We start from the raw sequence: 21808 nt of genomic DNA, 5'->3' as shown, positions 1-21808 counted from the left end.
TATGGAACTATTACTGAGGCATAAAAGAAATCCTGATGCAGCTACACAAACCTTGAAAACATTATACTAGGTAAAAGTCAACACAGAGAACATCATTTTTATTTTGTTTCCATGAAATACCCAGAAGAGGCAAATTCTGAGGTAGAAAGTACATGAACGATTGTCAGCAAAGGAGACACAGGCAATCAGGGTGATGCTAATGCACCCAGGTTTCTCTGGTGATGGAGATGATGAGATGCTCTGAAACTAGAGAACTACAATGGTTGCTTAACTTCGTAAATATACTTTTGAAGCACTGTATTGTGCTCATACACATAAATTAATGTAAAAATTTCAATAATGTGCCTACTTATTTATAATAGACACAAGTGGAAACAACCACAATATCAAAAGAAAAGTAATATATATTTAATCACTATTTCTTCTGCTCTTTTCAATAAAACATGACAAAGTGTGAATTATGATTACTATTTTTAGGGGAAAATGTGGAAGCACATTTATAAAGTGATTATCTGAAAATGGTGGAATTGTAGTAATTTAATTTCTTACTTTTAAATATCTGCATTACATAATAATCCTATCCATTATATATGTGATTGCAGATTAGAGAAATAAACGTAACACAGATTACATTTTATTCTTCAGTTACCCATCATTCTTCATCATTTTTATTTTTATGGTGCTGGAATCAAGCCCAGAGGTTTTCCACATTGTGCAAGCAGCTCTATCACTGAGCTACATACTCAGCTCTCCCTCCTCTCTAATCACACGAATAGCGCTCTTGGCACTAGCACTTCAACCTTCCTTAGGAGGAGTGTGCTCATTAGATTAAGAACCAGGCCTAGTCTGCCCAGTCACAACCTCAACCAGCTTCAGTGCATTTTTTAAAACAAACACATAAAATTTAAGTATGAACCCCTACCTAAGATCATCCTTTTAGTGTATATGTTCATGTGGGGTGCCTAGGAACTAACTCAGTGTCAGGTTTGTGCAGCAAGTATATTTAGTAGCTAAGCCATTTGTCAGTGCTTATGTGTTCATGCGTTTCTACATGTGTATAATCAGCAATAAACTTAACAAAAACTTAATTTGTAAACTGTAATCACTATCAGTTTATATTAGGGAAAAAAACTAATTCTTACCCTTTTGATTGTCCATTTGCCCGATTCTCAAAAAATTTTATCTCCAAAATATCATTTACTCCCAAAGAATGAACTGCCATTCAGTTAAGTCCTCATCTGTTGTCCACTGCAAGACATTTCCCCCTTATTAGCCATTAAAATATTCAGGTTTTTATTGTCTGAATTTAACTTTTAAAGAAAAAGAAATGATAAGACAAAATTATTGTTTACTGTAAATCTAAGTATAGTTACTGCCTGTCACCCTTCAATTTTTAAACAGCAGAAAAACGCCTTGCATGTCTAACTCCATTTCCTGATAGGAATTCTCGAAGTGATAAAGTACATTCCCTTGGAGACAGACAGAGTTTTACTTCAAGAGTTTCTGGTTTCTAGCCAGGTGTGGGGGTGCATGTCTTTAATCCTAGTACTCAAGAGGCAAAGGCAGGCAGATCTGAGTTTGAGGCCAGCCTGGTCTACAGAACGAGTTTCTGGACAGATTCCATGGAGAAATCCTGTATGGGGAAAAAATAAAACAAAAAAAAAAAACAGTTTTTGGTTTCTACCAGCTTTAAACTCCTATGATTTTAAATTCTCAATAAAACCAATCTCACTTGTAACTTCCTCCCTTTAAAAAAAAGTATCTTGTGAAACAAACAGGTTTATTTTGACTATACCATGGAGAAACTAATATGAATATCTACAATATACCTTTTTATCAAATACTTAAAGCTTACCTAAGTCCAACCTCATTTTCATAAGACGCAATAGGATAAACAGCTTGTTCAAAGTCACAAAACACAGATACATATCAACTCCTATTTAGCAACTGCAGTCTCATTGTTTCCAAGACTGTAAAGATTGTTCAGACTGAATGCCAAGAGACTCATAAATAGAGAAAGAGTCAAGGCTTGAGAGATGCCTCATGGACCCTAGGTTCAACCCCCAACACCCACATGATGGTTCACAACCATTTAAAACTCCAGTGCCGGGGAATATGATGCTCTCTTCTGGCCTCTAAGGGACTGCATGTCTGTGGTACAAATACCTATACACATAAAATAAAATGAAAATAACACAAAAGCAACGTGAAGTAAAATATTTTTTAATAAAATGCTATAAATAGAACAAAGGGGGTACCAAAATTTTGCTATAGCTTTTAAATTTTCAATATAATAGCTGAGAAAAAATTTTCATAGGACCACTTTAGTGATTATTTCAGATTTGATGTTAATAACATTAAGAGGGCTGGAGAGATGGCTCTGAGTAAAAGCACTGGCTGTTCTTCTAAAAGTCCTAAATTCAGGTCCCAGCAAACATATGGTGGTCACAACCCTCTATGAGATTTAGTACCCTTTTCTGGCATATAGGCATACATGTCAGAATACTATATATATAATAATTTTTTAATTAGTAAATAAACTAGATATACAGTTCATGAAGCATTCAAACAAATAATCTTGGTCTTATGAAAAACACAATAAAAATATAACGTATATCTAGGCACTGTGGCATTATAAACTTAGCACTCAAGGGTGGAAGCAGAAGAGTTGACAGGAGTTCAAAGTCAGTCTGGACTACAATGTATATCAGGCCAGCCAAATTACATAACAAGAGCCATCTCAAAAAACAGCAGACAAACACAAATATTACAAAATATATAACAGCTTCTAACAGGTTAATTTCAAATTTAGAACAAAATGAGCCGGGCGGTGGGGGCGCACGCCTTTAATCCCAGCACTACGGGAGAGGCAGAGGTAGGCGGACCCCTAATTTGAGACCCCCTTCGAACATTTTTCTTAGTGAAAACTTGTAGGAATGTAAAAAGAGTAAAGAAAAATGGCAAACAAGGGACTGAGAGATGACTCAGTGGTGAAGAGTACTGGCTGCTCTTCCAGAGGAAAACGGGTTCAATTCCCAGCACCCCCATCTGGCAAGCTAACAACTGTCTGTAACTCAAAGATCTGACACCCTCATACTACATGCAGGCAAATACCAATGCAATAAAATAAGTTTAAAAAAAAAAAAGAAAATGCAAACTCCATTGAGTGTATACCTAACCCCAAACTATAAAATTCAAACTTAGAGCAAGGAGAATGGCATTTTAAAAGAACTGTGCTTTTGTCCTTCTTATCACACATACACAAGAGAAAAACAAACCCAGGAGCATCGTTTTCTTTTTAAACTGGGCAGAAAAAAAAAAAAAAAAGCCATGGACTGCTAGAGCAGTTCAAATGAGCTGCCAATAATCTGTTAACTTACCTACCCATGTAGATTTCCAATATATAATGCAATTCTCTTTCCAGTGTACGTATAGACAACGTTTGGTGCTGCTCCTTTCCCCACATCATCACCAACAGTCGGTGGAGAGTATCCATGTAGTCCCGGTCTTCTGGGGCATCGCCATTATTTGCAGACGGAGAGGATGACATCATCGTACCAAATCTATCTGATCATGTCCACCATATTTCTGCCCTCCTAAAGCATAGATATAATGTTCCAGATTATATGGCATCATAATACTAAAGTAAATTTTTAATACAAATTAATTCAATTTTCTTATTTTTAAAAATCTGGTACAAGACAGAAAAAGACCCGAAGATCCTGGTATTAAATCTCTTCTCACTTTATTTAATATATGTTCTTTAATGGTGACTCTTACTCGAAAAATATTCTTAGAAGTAACAACACACATTAATGCAAACGGATGTTTCAAAAGAATATTTGTCATAAGACTGTCACAAACAAAAACCAGGGGTGCTATAAGTCTTCAATATGAGACCACAGGCGAAAACCCTAGTATTTTTTCTGGTAGTCAGATACTATTTACTTACTTTAGAAAACTACTGTTTTATAAGCAAGGCAATAAAATGGGGGGTGGAGGGGGCTGGAGAGATGGACTCAGAGGTTAAGAGCATTGGCTGCTCTTCCAAAGGTCCTGAGTTCAATTCCCAGCAACCACATGGTAAGCTCACAACCATCTGTAATGGGGTCTGGTGCCCTCTTCTGGCCTGCAGGCATACAGACAGACAGAATATTGTATACATAATAAATAAATAAATATTAAAAAATGGGGGGTGGGGAAATGGACACATACATGTTTGTGTCTTATTTAGTGAAACAAAACATAAGTAAAACCTATTCAAACTAATATCTTGCAATAACTGTATTATTATTCTCAGTGGAAACAGAGCTATTGCTTAACTGACTTAAAATCTAGGCAAGAACACGAGCAAGTGAAAAGCAATCCACACAGGATTTAGTAAAACTATGGCACTGTCACAGCAGGATTAAAGCAATGCTAGGATGTCACTTACATGCCTAAGTGATAAGCCAGGAAGAGAGAAAAGGATGTGAGAGGAAAAAAAGAGGTAATTAATTGTAAATATCCATCTTTTTAAGACTGTGTAAGTATCAATGTCAATGATCCTACCCTTCTAGGGAAAATTTGAGATAAATTAAGGTACATATAACTAGTCATAATTCAAATTCTCTCATGTATTCAATTCTCTAAAACTGTCATAAATGGCATAAAAGAGTTTTGTTTTTTAGGACTACAACACAATAATGATCAAGAAAAAAAACTGTTAATAACAATATACGATAGTAAATAGATCAGTAAAATAATACTGACAGCAAAACAGATCAGTAAAATACTATAGGCACCAGCATGGCTATTGTTCCCAATTATTTCACTAAAAAGCCAGAATAAGACTTGTAATTCTTTTAAATAGCCTGAATTAATAATGAATTATCTAAGCTTTTCAAAATTTATCAAGATGCCAGGCGAGTGGTGGCAGGACACCTTTAATCCCAGCAGTACTCAGGAGGCAGGAGGATCTCTGTAAGTCGAGGACAGCCTGGTCTACAAGAGTTAGTTTCAGGGCAGTTACACAGAGAAACCCTGTGAAAGAGAGAAAGAGAGAAAGAGGATGGAAGGGAGGGAGGGACGGGGGAAGAGATAAAAAAAAAATCAAGATATTACATACCAACTTTTAATTACGACGGCCAGGGGTTGTCTGCCAGACTTAAGAGACCTAGGATACCAAAGCAAATCAAAGAACAAAAAGCCACCTTCAGCAGAAGGCAGAAACCAAGAACAACAAGTCACTGAATAGTGCCGTTGATTTTAATGAACAATGCCAAAATAATAGCTAATTAATGAGTTAACCAAAGCACACACAAACTGTACTGACAGTAAAAATCACCAAAAGGGGGTAAGCTAGTGGCTGAAACTTCTGATAATGTGCCTGGTAACAGTGGCTTCCATACACTCTGTAGACAGTAAAAGATTCCCATCAAAGGGTTAGTGGGTATTTTCAAACTCTATTGCCAATCCAGTTCTGTGCACCAAGTAAAATTATTATAATACCCAAAAGGAGCTATGTTTCCATCCTCAACATAAACTAATCACAGATACAGTTGGAGGAAGAGTAAAAGAGAATACAAAGTTACTGAATACAAAAACTCTTTCACTTGTAGGAAAAGATTAAGATATAATTTTTCATTAATTTTAAATGTATGAAAATGTTTAAGTAGATAATACTAATTGGAAGTGTATTACAATCACTGTTTCTTACGCCCATGACTTCCCCATGACTTCCTATGGTGACACTAACCATATTTTCCATATTCATATTATTCTACCAGTATTTAGGCCCAGCCATTTTGTCTGGTAGTTGGACTGTTTCCAATCCACCTTGAAATGATGCTAATTAAGACCATGGTCCTGGGGTTTGATCTCCATGTGGACTAGTTAGCTTCACTCTACTCCAAGCCTGTATTCTTAACCCCAAAGGTATACATTGGACTAGGGAGGGAGAGAGGGAGGGAGGAAGGAAGGAAGGGAGGAAGGAGGGAGGGAGGGAGGGAGGGAGGGAGGGAGGGAGGGAGGGGAGGGGAGGGAGGGAGGGAGGGAGGAATCCTCTCAAGATTTTACATAATAGCACTGTTTCCTCCTACAAGATACACAAAAATGTTACCTAGTCAGAGAAACACACTTAAAAAGTATGATGGACAGAAAAAAATACTAACCTGGCATTCATTTTCTTAGGCAATGATTTAATCTTTTTCATTTGTACTACCTCCCTTCAAGTTGTTTTTTGACAATTTTCCCCTTAATCCACACCCTATACATTTTTTAATACCACAAATAAGTTATAATAATATATACCATTACTGGGATTATCCTATTGGCCCAATACTGTTTTTGGTGTTCCTTGAATCACAGTTAATACATTTGTGCATTGTTGGATTTTACCTGGAAAGGACAGTACCTATTTCAAATACCCCTATATTTAAAGAGTCATTCCATTTAAAGAACTATAAGGGGTAGGGGGAGTTATAGTCTTCTGCATTACAAAATGTGTTCAATACCATGTAAGAGAAAATTAGCACAAAAATCCAGTAGCAAGAGACTGGTTCCAACATATGCCCAACCCACTCAAGAATACCAAAACCAACCAGCAGATGTTTAAGTCTCTTATATAAAGTGCTGCAGTATTTACATATAAACTATAGATCCCTGTAGTGATTGCTTCATTTGTATTCTAATAAATAAAGCTTGCCTGAAGTTCCCAGAGTAAAACAGCCACAGTGATCAATTTTACAGACCAGGCAATGGTGACACACACCTTTAATCCCAGTAGCCACACTAGTTTGCCATAGAAACCAGGCATTGGTGGCGCTCGCCTATAATTGCAGCACTTGGGAGGCGGAGGCAGAGGCAGGTGAATCTCTCTGAGTCCAGGCCAGCCTGGTCTACAAGAGCTAGTTCCAGGACAGGCTCCAAAACTACAGAGAAACCCTGTCTCGAAAACCCAAAAAGAAAAAGCATTATACTATATTGGTTCTGGGAATAATGGTAAGAAGTCTGTACATATTTAATATATGTACAATGTCACCCAGCCAATATTTAGATCCCAGTTGAATTCTTGGATACAGAACATGCGAATTCGTGGAGCTGGAAAGATGGCTAGGGGGGTTAAGAGGGCTGTTTTTCCAAAGGTCCTCAGTTCAATTCCCAGCAACCAACCACATGGTGACTCACAACCATCTATAATGAGATCTGGTACCCTCGTTTGGCCTGCAGGCATATGTGCAGGCAGAAAATTGCATACACGATAAATAAATAAATCTTCTAAAAAAGTGGATTCTTTTTTTTTTCAGAAAACATTATTTTCTGAATATACTATGTATATTAATGTTATAATTTCTGTAAAATGTTAAATTAGATCTTAACCACTGTGCCATCTCTCCAGCCCTATTGATTATCTTTCAACTATTTTCATTAAGCATATCAAAATAAGGTTCCACAGGATAAACAGTTGCTTTGCCATAAATATATAATAACTAAGTATAAATTTAAAAGGATTCAAAAAAAATTGACAAGGAGGACATCTAAATCCTTAATTCCAAACTGACTGTACCCCAGGCATTACTTCTATTTACTTTTAAAGTGAGCAGACTAAGTCAGTTTGCTGTCAATAACCCACAGTCTGACAGAGCAGACACTCAGAGTCTACATTAGCAACTTTTTGACCCCTAGATAAACAAAACACAAACAAAATTATTTGGATTGTAGAATAACTTGAGCATACCCAATTAATTTTTTTTAAAGCCCTAAAGGTTTTTGAGCACCAACATAATACCCAAAGTTTTGGACTTTGGGGCTTGAGAGATGGCTTAAGGTTTGGCTTAAGGGGCTTGAGCACTGGCTGCGAACCTGGGTTTAGTTCCTAGCACGCATATGGTGGCTCACAATCACCTGTAACTCCAGTTCCAGAGGATCTGATGCCCTCCTCTAACCTCCACAAGCACCAGGAATGCATATGGTACACATACATACATGCAGGCAAAAACACTCATCCACAGAAAAGAATAAATCTAGGGGGGAGAAGAGATTCTGCTTTCTGCTTAACTCCAAAGTCAGTACAAGTAACACACAGATTCAGAAGTAATTCAAATTTTTCTTCCACTGAGCAACTATTCTCCATTTGGCCACATCCAAAAGCTTTTAAGATCTAAGCTGCCCATGTGTTTCTGTGTCTTTTCATCTTCGTTCTCCATCCTTAAAATCACCTAATATAGAAAGTAAATTAATTTAGTCTCATCCCACCCCAAATTAAAGTTTTTATACTCAATGTCTCATACTATCTGCAATATTGTACTTTACCAAAATACAAAACAAGTTTTATAAAACTGCCTATTTTAAATAGTAAATGGAAAATGAAGACTGGTGACTACACAGAATTTCAGAGAATAAAAGTACAATTAAAACTGCAGCTCACAACAGAGAACAAAAGATGTGTTTGGAGGCTGGAGAGGTGGCCCTCTTGTTAGAGCACAGGCTGCTCTTCCAGAGGACCCAGGTTTAATTCCCAGCACCCACGTGGCTGCTCACAAACTCTCTGTAAATCCAGTTCCAGAGAATCTAACTCCCTCTTTTGGCCTCCGAGAGTACCAGGTGCCCACAGTTCACAGACATATAATGCAGGCAAAACATCCATACACATTTTTAAAAAGGAAGGAAAGAAGGGAAGGAGGGTTGGAGGGAGAAAGGGAGGGAGGGGGAAAAAGGTTTAAAAAAGAAAAACCTAACATTTGTAGATATTTAAACACCAAAATAATTAAAAATTGCTAATGATTCTGACTACAATCAAATAATCATATTAGTTACTATAGCAGCTGGTAGAAATAAGGTTACCTACCACCTAGGAAGAGAGAACAGATTCATAGGAACATAGCAAAGGAGTAAAGTGTTTGCCTAGCATGAGGGAAAAGGACCAACTGAGTCTGATGGGTTGTGATCCCAGCACTGGGGAGGCTGAGGCAGCAGGTGAACCACACATTAAAAAGTCAGTCTGGAATAAACAGTAAGTTCTGGGACAACCTGAGCAACAGGACAGAAAGAAAAACAAGCAAAAGAGAAATTAAGTCAATAAATAATTTTGTTGCTTCTAATTCTGGAAGGATCTCATAAAAAGACTTCAATGATAGTAACATTTATAGGAAACATGACAAATCTCAAAGTAACTGGCAATCTTTTTGTGGCTACTTTTTTTTTGATCAATTCAGAGCAAGCAAATCACATAAACCAATTATATGCAAACAGCAACAAGTAATGCCCCTGGAGGATACACACATAGCTCAGTGGTAGAGCGCTTACCTATATGTGCAAGGTCCTGGGTTCAGTACCCAGAGCTGCAAACCAGAGGTTTTGGGAAAAGCCTCTACTTAATCTCCCAATTAATCTATTTAAACCTACAAAGACTTTACTTGCATAATTGCATAACAGTGTATCAATACAATGCTCAAGTGCAAGTCAATGAAAAGCTACATTTATAAAAAAGCAGGCCTACAAAGTAGTTCCTCAATGGAGTCCAAAAAGTCTAATCTCTTCTTGACCTCTTGCTAGTACTAGTTAATGCAGAGGTAAAGAAGCCATCAAGCAGTTATGTGCCTAAGTATACTGTCCCTCCCAAATAAATTATTTTTTTTTTTGTAGACCAGGCTGGCCTCGAACTCACAGATCGCCTGTGCTCTACCCACTGAACCACCTCTCCAGGACCTAAACACATCTATTATAAGCTGCAGATTTAATTGTACTTTGTATTCTCTGAAATTCTGTATAGGCATGTCTCGTTTTCCACTATTTGATATAGGCATACTTTTATAAAGGTTGTTTTGCATATTGGTAAAGCACAATTTTGGGTGCTGGGATTTAAGGCTTATGCCACTACGACTAGTGAAGAAAACTTAATCTCTAAAACTGTATCCCAATTCATCCTTACTGTGAGCACAAAAACAAAACAGTATGTTCTCTTAATGAAAAAGCTAATGAAGACTGTCTCAAACTGTTTTTTCCCTTTAGCCGAAGTTATGACAGTGTTTCAGATATGTTACTTGTCTTGGTAGATCCAAGGGAAATGATTTCGAGGTCTTAGTCTACTGACCTTATTTAAAAGCACTAGAATCTGTGTAGCATCCAAAAAAAAAAATTCTAAGTCATGATTGACACAACTCAGATACGAGAAAGAAGATTTTCACACTTAACGTTTTATTGCAACGGTTAATTACATTTAAAATTATCTAGTTTCTAAGTCAGTAGTTGGAAGTTAAATCCTATCAAAATTTGCTTTTCTAATATTAAAACAAAAGGTACAATGTCATTTTTTGAAAAACAAAGCATAAGGGTTTAAGAGTTTCCATTCTTTTTTTTTTTTAATCTTGCATACCTAGTCATAAATACGATTAGTAGAAGGTAACACCATACTAATCAATGGCATCTTATTAAGCTTCTCATCCGAATCTGGGAATTTTTAATATAGAATTATTTTTCAAAAAAGGAAAAAAAATTTAAAAACATACAGCTTTCAGTAGCACTATGGTTGGGTGCAACCTAGGGGGGGAAAAACACTAATAAATGAAATTAAATTAAAAAAAAATAGGAAGAGGGGAGTAAGAGGCTACACGTTACTGACTCTGGTAGCCAGAGCTCTCCAAGGATGTTCATCACCAGACATCACAGCTAGTTCCAGGCTACCGTAGCCGGTGAGACCGGAAAACCTTGCACGTCTCACTTTCTCCAGCCTTTCAAAAGAGCCCCACGGGGCAAACACTTCACTTTAAAAATACAGTCACATTCACAACGGCTTGTAAGCAACCACACACTGTGAGAATTTCGGGTGCACGTTCTCCGTTTCGGCCTCTCGGACGTTAGCGAGGGCCCACCATCTTTTTTGTTCTATCCAACCACCGCGCATCCAAGTCTTTGGCGCAAGCCATTAATCTTCCCGGATTATTCTTCTTCACAAAGGCCAAGGACTGGGCCTCAAAGGCACCGCAAGCCCTCGATGGCCAAGGCGAGCCAACGCATCGACTTTTAAAATGAGCTCAGTGCAAAAGTCAGATGACTTGTTGCAGACCCAAGCCGCCGAGCGGGACCCCGGGCACCACGCCGAAACCTGTCGCCAACGCGAGCAAGGGAGCCCAGGAGACCCGGCGCGCGGGATACAAAAGGCTGTGAACGCGGCCTTCCATGAGGGCGACCGTGCGCGGGCAAGAAGACACAAAATGGAGCGACGGGAGGAATCGGAACCCAAGCGGCAGGGCCGGGATGGAGGAGGTGGCGGACAGGCGCGCGCCCCGCCATCAGGGCTTCGCCCCCCCCATCAGGCGGGCGCCGGGGGAGGGGGCGCGGCGGCCCTGTTCTCCCCGCCCCGCACACGCGGCCTAGCTCGGCGGGAAGCGCCCGCCACCGTAGCCAACAATGGGGCGTGAGGCCGCCTTGAGGAAGGGACGGGCGAGCGGGCGGGCGGCGGCTGCACAGCGACCCGGCCCCGCGCTCCACGGCCCGCAGAAACGACGCGCGAGAACAAGGGGTGAGGGGGACGCGGCACACACAGCGGCGCGGCCCAGAGGCTCCAGGCTCACGGTCTGCAGCCGAGCCCGGCTCGCGGCCCGCGGCGACCCCGGTGAGCGTCCAGGCCGCCGCACCGTCCGCGCCGGCTGCGGAGCCCAGACCCAGACCCTCACCTACCTGGTTGAACTCTTCGCCCACATCCGCGTAAATGTCTATGTGGTCCACACCGTCCGCCATCTTCCCTCGGCCTCGGCCGCCGCCGCCGCCGCCGCCTCCTGCAGGTCGGCCCGCCTGGCAGCAGCAGCGGATCTGGCGGAGGGGGCGGGGCGCGATACGTCACTTCCGAGGGGCGGAGACGAGGACGCAGCGGCCCAGTGGGGGCTGAATGGGGCTGCGGCGGAGGGGACTTTGCGGCTCCGAGGGCTCTAACTAGTTCTTTTGTGTGCAGGGTTAAGCGGCAGGATGGCGGGGAGGCACAGGAAATTACCATCCCGCCTGCCCGGGGAACCCTCTGGTTTCCGGAGACGATCTTTTCAAACTGTTTCCTACACTTTCTTTTTAAAAATATTTTTACGTTTTCAGTTTTCCCTCCTTTTTTTTTCTTTTTGCTTCCAGACGTGGAAGCACAATTATGTGTGCACAATTAAAAACAAATGTGGTGTCCAGGGCAATGTCTTATTTCTGCTTCTTCAGACAACCGAATTTTGTTGTGGCCTTGAGTTATTTGTATATTTCATGCTTGCATCCCTCATCTTTATGTAGTTGTAAGCATCTTTTCTCTACTTCCCTCGTCCTTCTTCCTCTCCCAGTGCTCTTGCTTTCTTCCCTCTTTATGACAGCAGGACGTTTTCTCCGGCAATTCTTCCAAGGCTTCTAACTTCATTTTAGAGGTCATACAACCAAGTAAATGTATCTTAAATCTAGGAATTCCTGGATTTAGAATGCTGAACTAGAAGGTGTCCTTGGGTCCAAACATCCCATTTTACAGATAGAGAACTAAGGCCTAATAGAACATAAGCAATTTAACTAGAATTACATGCCTCATAAAGGTTCACTTCTTTTGACACCAGATTCAGATCCATTTCTAATGGACCAACCCATTTCTTTCCTTCCCATTGAAAAACTCACCAGGTCCTGGCTGTGAAGCCAGATAAATTCAGTCCCTAGCTCTCTGACTGAGAAAAGAGAAAACCAACTCTAGTTAAATAGTCCTCCACGTAGCACCTCTGGCTATCACCACCTCCACTCCCAGCCCTTCCGACAAATAAATAAATATTACTTATTTATTTAAAAGGGAAGGCACCAGATGCAGATTGGTCTGAAATCATCAATAAACCAAGTAACATCTGTTCTTGTTATGGCTGTTAAAGCTTGGTTGCTGCTGGGTGGTGGTGGCATGTGCCTTTAATACCTGCTTCAAACTCTTGTGAGTTTGAAGCCAGCCTGCTCTACAAAGTGAGTTCCAGGACAGCCAGGGCCACACAGAGAAACGCTGTCTCAAAAAAAAAAAAAAAAAAAAAAAAAGGAGCCAGGCGGTGGTGGCACACGCCTTTTTTTTTTTTTTTTAAATTTTAGATTTACTTATTTATTTATTGATTGATTGATTGTGTATACAGTATTCTGCCTACATTCATGCCTGCAGGTCAGAAGAGGGTACCAGATCTCATTACAGATGGTTGTAAACCACCATGTGGTTGCTGGGAATTGAACTCAGGACCTTTAGATGAAGGGATGGTGCTCTTAACCGCTGAGCCATCTCTCCAGCCCCTGTGGCGCACGCCTTTAATCCCAGCACTGGGGAGGCAGAGGCAGGCGGATCTCTGAGTTCGAGGCCAGCCTGCATTACAAGAGCTAGTTTCAGGACAGGCTCTAGAAACTACAGGGAAACCCTGTCTGTCTCAAAAAACCAAAAAAAAAAAAAAAAAAAAAAAAAAAAAAGGACTTTGAGGATTGTTCAAATGTAACTTCAGAGTACTTTCTTGACAATTTTCAAAATTTGGAAGACTAGTGTAAACTAGAAAGAAAGAAAAAAGCTCTTATTTATAGGTTTACTCATTTGCTTATTTTGGGTGTGCACATGTTTGTGGATAGATCCATTCCATGGCTCATGTATAAAAGACAGCTTTGGAACAGTGGTGACACACGCACCTTTAATTCCAGCACTCAGGAGGTAGAGGCAGGCGAATCTCTGTGAGTTCAAGGCCAGCCTGGTCTACAAGACCTAGTTCCAGCTGGGCGGTAGTGGCCCATGCCTTTAATCCCAGCACTCGAAAGGCAGAGGCAGACAGATCTCTGAGTTCGAGGCCAGCCTGGTCTATAAGAGCTAGTTCCAGGACAGGCTCTAGAAACTACAGGGAAACCCTGTCTCGAAAAAAACCACAAAAAAAAAGACCTAGTTCCAGGACAGGCTCCAAAGCTACAAAGAAACCCTGTCTCGAAAAACCAAAAATAAAAAATAAAAAAGAAGATAGCTTTGGGAGTCATTTCTCTCCTTCCACTGCATGGATCCTGGGAATCAAACTTAGGTAAAGGCTGCCCCGGGTGGCTTTACCTACTGAGCAATCTCATGGTCCCTCTAGCACTTATTTAGCATCTTCTGCATAGCAGCCTTTTTATTAGACATTTAACGGTCACTATGTCTGTAGATGAAAGATTGGATGGAGACTTGGGTTTTTGTCATGGCTCAATACTGAGTAGCCAGATAACCCTTAGACAAGTCTTTGATCTCCAATTTTCTTTTCTGTTTGTTTTATTTTGGGGAACAGGGTTTCTGTGTAGCCCTGGTTGTCCTGGAACTCCTTCTGTAGACCAAATAGGCCTCACTCAGAGATCTGAGAGACTCTGCCTCCCTAGTGCTAGGATTAAAGGAGCATGCTACCATGCCCAACTCTCATCATAATTTCTTGATGGAAGTTCTAAAATCTTTTTGTCTCAAGTCTACAAGAACAGAAAGTCCAAATGTCTTTAGGAGAAATTCAACAATCGCGAGTTGCATGTTGCACACAAAACTGCCTTTTATCTCCCTGTGCTAGTTTCTTCTTTCTACTGTAACAACTTAGTAACAATGTCAAGGGCCTGAAACAACACAGATTTATCATCCTACAGTTCTAGAGGTCAGAAGTCCAATATAGGTTTTACTAAGCTCTTCCAATTACCTTTTTTGTTGCTATAATAAAACACTCTGACCAAAAGCCACTCAGGGAACCAAGGGTATTAGTGTTCTCTAGAGTAACATAACTGATAGAAATATATATTTTTATTGATATTTTTTGAGCTCTATATTTTTCTCTGCTCACCTCCCTGCCTCTCCCTGCCCCACTTCAACCCTCCCCCAAGGTTCTCATGCTCCCAATTTACTCAGGATATCTTGTCTTTTTCTACTTTCTACTTCCCATGTAGATTAGATCTATGTAAGTCTCTCTTAATATCCTCATTGTTGTCTAAATTCTCTGGGATTGTGGTTTGTAGGCTGGCTTTCTTTGCTTTGTGTTTAAAAACAACCTATGAGTGAGTACATGTGATAATTGTCTTTCTGTGTCTGGGTTACCTCACTCAAAATAATGTTTTTCTAGCTCCATCCATTGGCCTGGAAAATTCAAGATGTCATTTTTTCTGCTGTGTAGTACTCCATTGTGTAAATGTGCCACATTTTCCTTATCCATTCTTCAATCGAGGGGCATTTAGGTTGTTTCCAGTTTCTGGCTATGACAAACAAAGCTGCTATGAACATAGTTGAGCATATGTCCTTGTGGCACGATTGAGCATCCTTTGGTTATATACCCAAAAGTGGTATTACTGGGTCTTGAGAAAGGTTGTTTCCTAATTTTCTAAGAAATCACCACACTGATATCAAAAAGGGACTGTACTAGCTTGCATTCCCACCAGCAATGCAGAAGTGTTCCCTTTTCCCCACAACCTCTCCAGCATAAATTGTCATCAGTGTTTTTGATCTTGGCCATTCTTACAGGTGTAAGATGGAATCTCAGAGTTGTTTTTGATTTGCATTTCTCTGATGACTAAGGATGTTGAACATTTCCTTAACTGTCTTTTAACCATTTTAGATTAGAGAGTTCTCTGTATAGATCTGTACTTCACTTTTTTTTATTGGATTATGTGTTCTTTTGGTGACCAATTCCTTGAGTTCTTTGTATATTTTGGAGATCAGACCTCTGTCTGATATGAGGCTGGAGAAGATCTTTTCCCATTCTGTAGGCTGTCGCTTGGTCTTGTTGACTGTGTCCTTTGCTTTACAGAAGCTTTTCAGTTTCAGGAGGTCCCACTTATTAATTGTTTCTCTCAGTGTCTGTGCTGCTGGGGTTATATTTAGGAAGTGGTCTCCAGTGCCAATGCATTCAAGTGTATTTCCCACTTTCTAGTCTACAAGGTTCAGTGTAGCTGGCTTTATGTTGAGGTCTTTGATCCATTTGGACTTGAGTTTTATGCATGGTGATAGATGTGGGTCTATTTTCATTTTTCTGCATGTTGATATCCAGTTATGCCAGCAATATGAAGAATTTTTAATAATTAAATATTTAAGTGTCATATTCCCCAGATCTCTGAGCAGTTGAGGGTTATTTATTAGATATAACTACAGTATAGAATCTCCCTGGAGAGTTGGGTCCAAGCTTGACTCTACTGGCTCAACTTAACAGGTAAAAAGACAGAAAGAAGAAAAACTGCTTACAGTAGAAGGCTAATGGCAGAACTGACAATAGTAGAGAAAAGTTTGATCTATTTTAAATCAGGGTTGGATTAAATATATAGTATTTTATGTAAGAGACTTATGGCTTTCAAGTCTGGAATGAGATACAATGAACAGACAGTTATAACATTTAACAGTAAACATAGGTGTATTTAAATTACATGTATGCACACATACACACACACATAGTGAACATGAATTGGACAAAGTGTATGCTTTGGTGGGCCCTATGAAAGGCATGCCACTACACAAAACAAACATGCAACAGAGTCAGCACTAGGGAACCAGGCAGGGAATACCTCTGTAAAGATAGCAGGACTTGGTCACCTGACCAGGCTCTCAGTTAGGATGGTAGTGAAGTCACCTGACCTCAGTTAAAAATGGAGGTAAGATCACCTGACCTCAGTTAAGAAGGCAGTAAGGTCACCTGACCTCAGTCAGAATGGCGGTGGTAACAAGTTGTATGGAAAAGTCACATTTGTTTAGCCACGAGAGTTTTAACAAGAGAAACCTAGTTGGAAATACTTGTCTCTGTAGTTTCTGTTCGTTTACTCAGAATTTCCATTTCCAGTCTTCCCTCAGAGTGTGTTTTCTTCATTACCTCCATTTCATTTTTCAGGTCTTGTACTGTTTCCCTTACCTGTTTGATTGCTTTTTCTTGTTTTTCTTGGGTATCTTTGAGAGATTTATTTATTTCGTCTACCTTTTTGTTTGTCATCTCCATTTCTTTCTGGCAGTTTTTTACTTCCTGTTTAAGGTCCTCTATTATTTTCATAAAGTACTGTTTAAGGTCGATTTCTTCTATTTCCTCTGGAGTAGGGTGTACAATTCTTGTTGTTTCAGGAAGCCTGGATTCTGGTGATGTCATATTGCCTTTCAGGTTGTTGGGCTAGATCTTGCATTGGCGCCTGCCCATCTCTTTCTTCAAATGGAGCTAGGATAGACTTGGTGTCTTGGTCCAATCTTTGCTGTGACTGAATCTGGGTGGCTCTCCTCAGAGCCAGAGCAGGAGCTATTCCTTGCAGCACAATCTGAAGGAGCCAGCACTCCCTTGCCGGAATCCTCAAACCTGCCTAGAGGGCAGCCTATCTCACCTCTGTGTGGGTGGCCTTGGTACAGGAGCAGGACACTTGAATACACTAGGGTAGTCTTGGTACCAAAGACACCCCTGCACCAGGCTCTGGGGGAGGGGGGGTGTGCTCTCTTCCAGGACAGGTCGCCCCAGGATAGCACACACTCACCCGTCCAGATGGAACTCCACAGCACTGAATCAGAGATTCCTGAAAGCCTAGGGACACTGCAGGGGCCAAAGGGCAAAGGTGGGGGCAGGGTGGAATGGAGTATCCCACAGCGAACCTTGCAGCACAATCCTCCACTGGTTCTTCAGTTTCAGGCTAATGGCTCCTTGCTGGGCAGGTATCTCAGACAAAGGCCCAGCTTGCCAGCGGCAAGCTGAGTGAGATAAAGGAACTCCCCACCTCACCACTGACTCCCGGCCTGGGTACCGGCCAGGCAGGGCGGATTTGTGGCCCCTAAGGAGTGGAGCGGTGCTTTAGGGTTGCTGGGATGGGATAGGAATAGAAGAAGAGAAGGCCTGGGGAGAAACCCCTGCAGAATGACCAGAAAGATTCAGGGGTCAAGGAATGTCTGCAGAGACACACTCACCCTCCGCTGGGTCTTCTGTTTCCATAATCATAAGCTTTTAATATGTCTAAAATTTATTTCTTTTGAAACATTTTTCATAAGTTCCAGGGAGTCAATTGGACCTGCCTAAATGGACAAGTCTCGCCCAGAAAAGTATCGTTTAATTCTTCCCTTATCATTCCTGGTCTCAGGAACCTCTGGGAAATTCCCTCCTCCATCCCCCCAAAAAGAACCCTCCTTTATCTTCCATCTTGGGACTCTCCTCCCTTATAACTAGGATCTAAAAATTTTCCAGACATAATTTTCTGCATTTCAAGCATCTTGCAAAGTCCAAGCTGCCAGCCAGCCAGTTCCACAGAGCCTGGAAAAACACAACAGTAATCAGCCACCTCAGGGTGAGGTCAAACATCTCAACTCTCCACATGTGTGGTTACATCCACTATGACTCAGCTAAGTCCTTGTGCACATGCGTGAGCCTGTCATCTGTGTATGACGTAGTCACTCCCATACCCTGTGTGCACGCACCAGGCAGCTTTTAAAAAGCTGGATGCCCCATCTTTCTCTCTCTCTTTCTGCACATCAATTCCCCAGGCCTGTACACTCTCCGTCTAATAAACTCCTAAGCGGGTTTGTTGCATGTTCCATGTTCCATGTTTATGAGAGAATTCTAAAACAATTCAAATGTCTTGGTGTAGAAACTAAAGATGAGGCCTTGGGAGGAGTGAGATGGCAGGAAACCTTGTTCTTTGTGGCATGGTATGGTTAGTATTGTATTTCTAAGCTTCTTACAGCTCGCCCTCACTCTGGGCCTTTGAGTGATGTGAACCCCAAGTCAAAATTTGCCTTGGTTAAATTATTTTCTACAGCCGGGTGGTGGTGGCACACACATTTAATCCCAGGACTCTGGAGGCAGAGGCAGGCAGATCTCTGTGAGTTCGAGGGCAGCCTGGTCTACAGAGTAAGTTCCAAGACAGGCACCAAAGCTACAGAGAAACCCTGTCTTGGAAAACCAAAATGAACGAGTGAATGAATGAATAAAAATTAAAAAAATATTTTCTATAAAAGAAAAACAGCTACATGATGTTTCCCCAATTAAATATATTTTCATGGTCCCCATTAGCAAAAACAAACAAACAAACAAACAAAAACAAACAAAAAAAAACAGAAAAAGCCACATACTTTTTGACAGGATTCTAGCAGGCGTTCCATTAAAAACATATTTCTACCAGTTCTGTCCTGTCCTGAAAGCAATGCCGGTGTTTGAAGATATAACAAAATAAGGAAATCAGTTTCTGTGAAAGTGAGTATTTTGGGTAAAGATGTACGGTGTGTTGTGTGTAAGACCTGTTTTGACTCTGGGATAGCTGGTCTGAACAAATTTTTTCTATCTATCTATCTATCTATCTATCTATCTATCTATCCAGCTATCTATCTGTCGTTCTGTCTGTCTGTCTGTCTATCTATCTATCTGCTCATTCATTCATTCATTCATTCATTCATTTGGTTTTTCGAGACAGGATTTCTCTGTAGCTTTGGAGCCTGTCCTGGAACTAACCCTTGTGGTCCAGGCTGACCTTGAACTCAGAGATCTGCCTGCCTCTGCCTCCCTAGTACTGGGATTAAAGGAGTGCACCACCACCCAGCTCTGAATAGTTTTTAAAGGTGAGTATTTTTGTTGAGGGAAGGAAGATAGATGGTGTTGATGGAGGGCTAAAGCAAATGATGGAGATCTTAGTATATTGCCTTCAGGGTTGCATTGAAGTCGTGGACTAGCACTGCTTGTACTTGGGTTTCAAGCATCTTTTTTGTTATCTAGATTCCAAAGTAACACGGGTAGTCATCACATTTACCAGGAATGTTACCAGTGAGGAATGAACACTCTAAAAACAATTTTAAAAAAATAGCCCATGAAGGAGGAGGCATTCCTGGCAACAGATATACAGAGCCCCCTGCTGGCAAAGACTAGCAAAGGCCAGCACAAACAGTGCAGAAAATAGATGCAATCAGGAGGATGGAAGGGACCGGTGGAAGTATCATTATAATTGGCAGGAGGGAAAGCTGAGAGTTACCAGGTTGGAGGGTCTAGCATGCGCCAAGGACAGCTGTGAAAGCTGGTTTGCATGAAGACTGCAGGTGACTCGAATAAGAAGCAAAGAATGAATATGAAAGGAAAGCTAGCAGCCAAATCACAAACCAAAGAGGTACACATGCCAGCAGGAAGAGCAGTGGTTCTCAACCTTCCTAATGCTGTGATACTTTATTTGACACAGTTCCTCATGTTGTGGTGACCCCCAACCATAAAATTATTTTCATTGCTGCTTCATAACTGTAATCTTGCTACTGTTATGAATCACAAAGTAAATACCTGATATATAGATGGTCTTAGGTGACCCCTGTGACTCCTGTGAAAGGGTCAATCACCTCCCAAAGGAGAACCACTGATGGCAGAGGCTAAATGAATTCTCAGCATGGGAACAGCAAAGAAACTCCAAGGGACAAGCTTTACCAACATTTTCTCCAAAACTCAGAGGGACTTTCAAGTGTTTCAGAAGTTTGAACTAAACAAATTTTAAACTTGTAGAGAGTTTCTTTTTTGTTTTTCGAGACAGGGTTTCTCTGTAGCTTTGAAGCCTGTCCTCCTGCAACTAGCAACTAGCTCTTTTGTGTGTGTGTGGTTTTTCTAGACAGGGTTTTTCTGTGGCTTTGGAGCCTGTCCTGGTACTAGCTGTTGTAGACCAGGCTGGCCTCAAACTCTCAGAGATCCGCCTGACTCTGCCTCCTGAGTGCTGGGATTAATGGCGTGCGCCACCACCGCCCAGCTCTGCAACTAGCTCTTATAGACCTGGCTGGCCTCAAACTCACAGAGATCTGCCTGCCTCTGCTTCCCAAGTTCTGGGATTGTAGATAAGTTTCTGGCTAGGAGCCTAAAGAATGTGTATATTCACCTCATAGCTCTCATCTTCCTGGCTCATTTACGAAAAGATCGGGAGAGTTGGCTTCTTGACAACCACGGACCCTCAGAGATGTCGCTATTTTAAATTGGCTGCTGCTACCGGACCTCAAGCTTTGAGACAACACTCAGGCACTGTGTTTTTGCTACAGGCAAAGACAATGAGTCCAAGTGTTATTTCAGTTGTGAAGGAAATAAATTGCCTAGATATAATAGATGCTTAATCCATGTTTGGAAACAAATGAATGAATCATTAAATCAGGCTTATAGGAGGCCTATAATTTGGCAAGGTCTCAGAAGAGTAATTTGCTTATATATTCATCCACTTCTTGCCTTATAATTATTATGTCTTCCTCCCTGGGGATTTCAGAGAGCTTGTGATAAAACATGCACCCAAATAAAAAATATAAATAATAAATAAAGCCATCATCCCGGCAAACATGAGTGGGTGGAATGAACTGAGATATACAAGTAATAACACAGCACCTAATTATCTAAGCCAAGTTACAAATACATACTGGATTGTCTACTGAAAGAAATGAAAGCCAAGCATCATTATCTTGTCTACAAAGGCAAATGATTCTGGTTTCTTGCATCTTGTAGGAAATTAGCTGCAAGGTAGAGTTTTATTCTTGGAACACGATGGAGATGGGGTAAGCAGATGCCTGATACTGTTCTACAGCACAGGCTATGGCGTTTCCTGCAGCCACACGCTGTAGTAGGTATGAGCCTCTAGTATTATGAACCTCCAGTGTGACCTGCACAGTATAGCTTACTGAAAGCAATTCACCAAGGAAATACTGCTCAGCTGGAAGCTTTCTAAATGTGAATGAAATCAAAGAATACGAAATCGAGGGAAGCACACAGGCCCTTCAAGAGTCCTCTGCCGGCATCGTTTCCTCGAACCAGATGCGGAACAAGGGTGGAGAACAGATCATTGGCTTTGTATTCTCTGCTAAGGCCTGAAGCATGGTTGTTCTACACTGTTGCTAGTTGGGAACATTGCTTTAGTTATCAAATAAAATTTCTTC

At 41.0% G+C, this 21808-nt stretch overlaps 1 protein-coding gene across 1 annotated transcript in view; it reads right to left on the bottom strand.

Annotated features, from left to right (window-relative positions):
- Cpsf6 (cleavage and polyadenylation specific factor 6) overlaps positions 1-21808 on the bottom strand; it is a 41732-nt gene that overhangs the window by 9110 nt on the left and 10814 nt on the right. Inside the window, 6 exon segments of the mRNA XM_042054248.1 lie at positions 1143-1219; positions 1222-1248; positions 3381-3487; positions 3490-3541; positions 3543-3557; positions 3559-3596. Coding sequence (XP_041910182.1) covers positions 1143-1219; positions 1222-1248; positions 3381-3487; positions 3490-3541; positions 3543-3557; positions 3559-3596 — 316 coding nt within the window.

This window comes from Arvicola amphibius, chromosome 17 (assembly GCF_903992535.2).
Source record: "Arvicola amphibius chromosome 17, mArvAmp1.2, whole genome shotgun sequence".
Classification (NCBI taxonomy): Eukaryota; Metazoa; Chordata; class Mammalia; order Rodentia; family Cricetidae; genus Arvicola; species Arvicola amphibius.
Note: the sequence above shows the minus strand (reverse complement) of the source record. Positions and strands in the feature narration are given on the sequence as shown.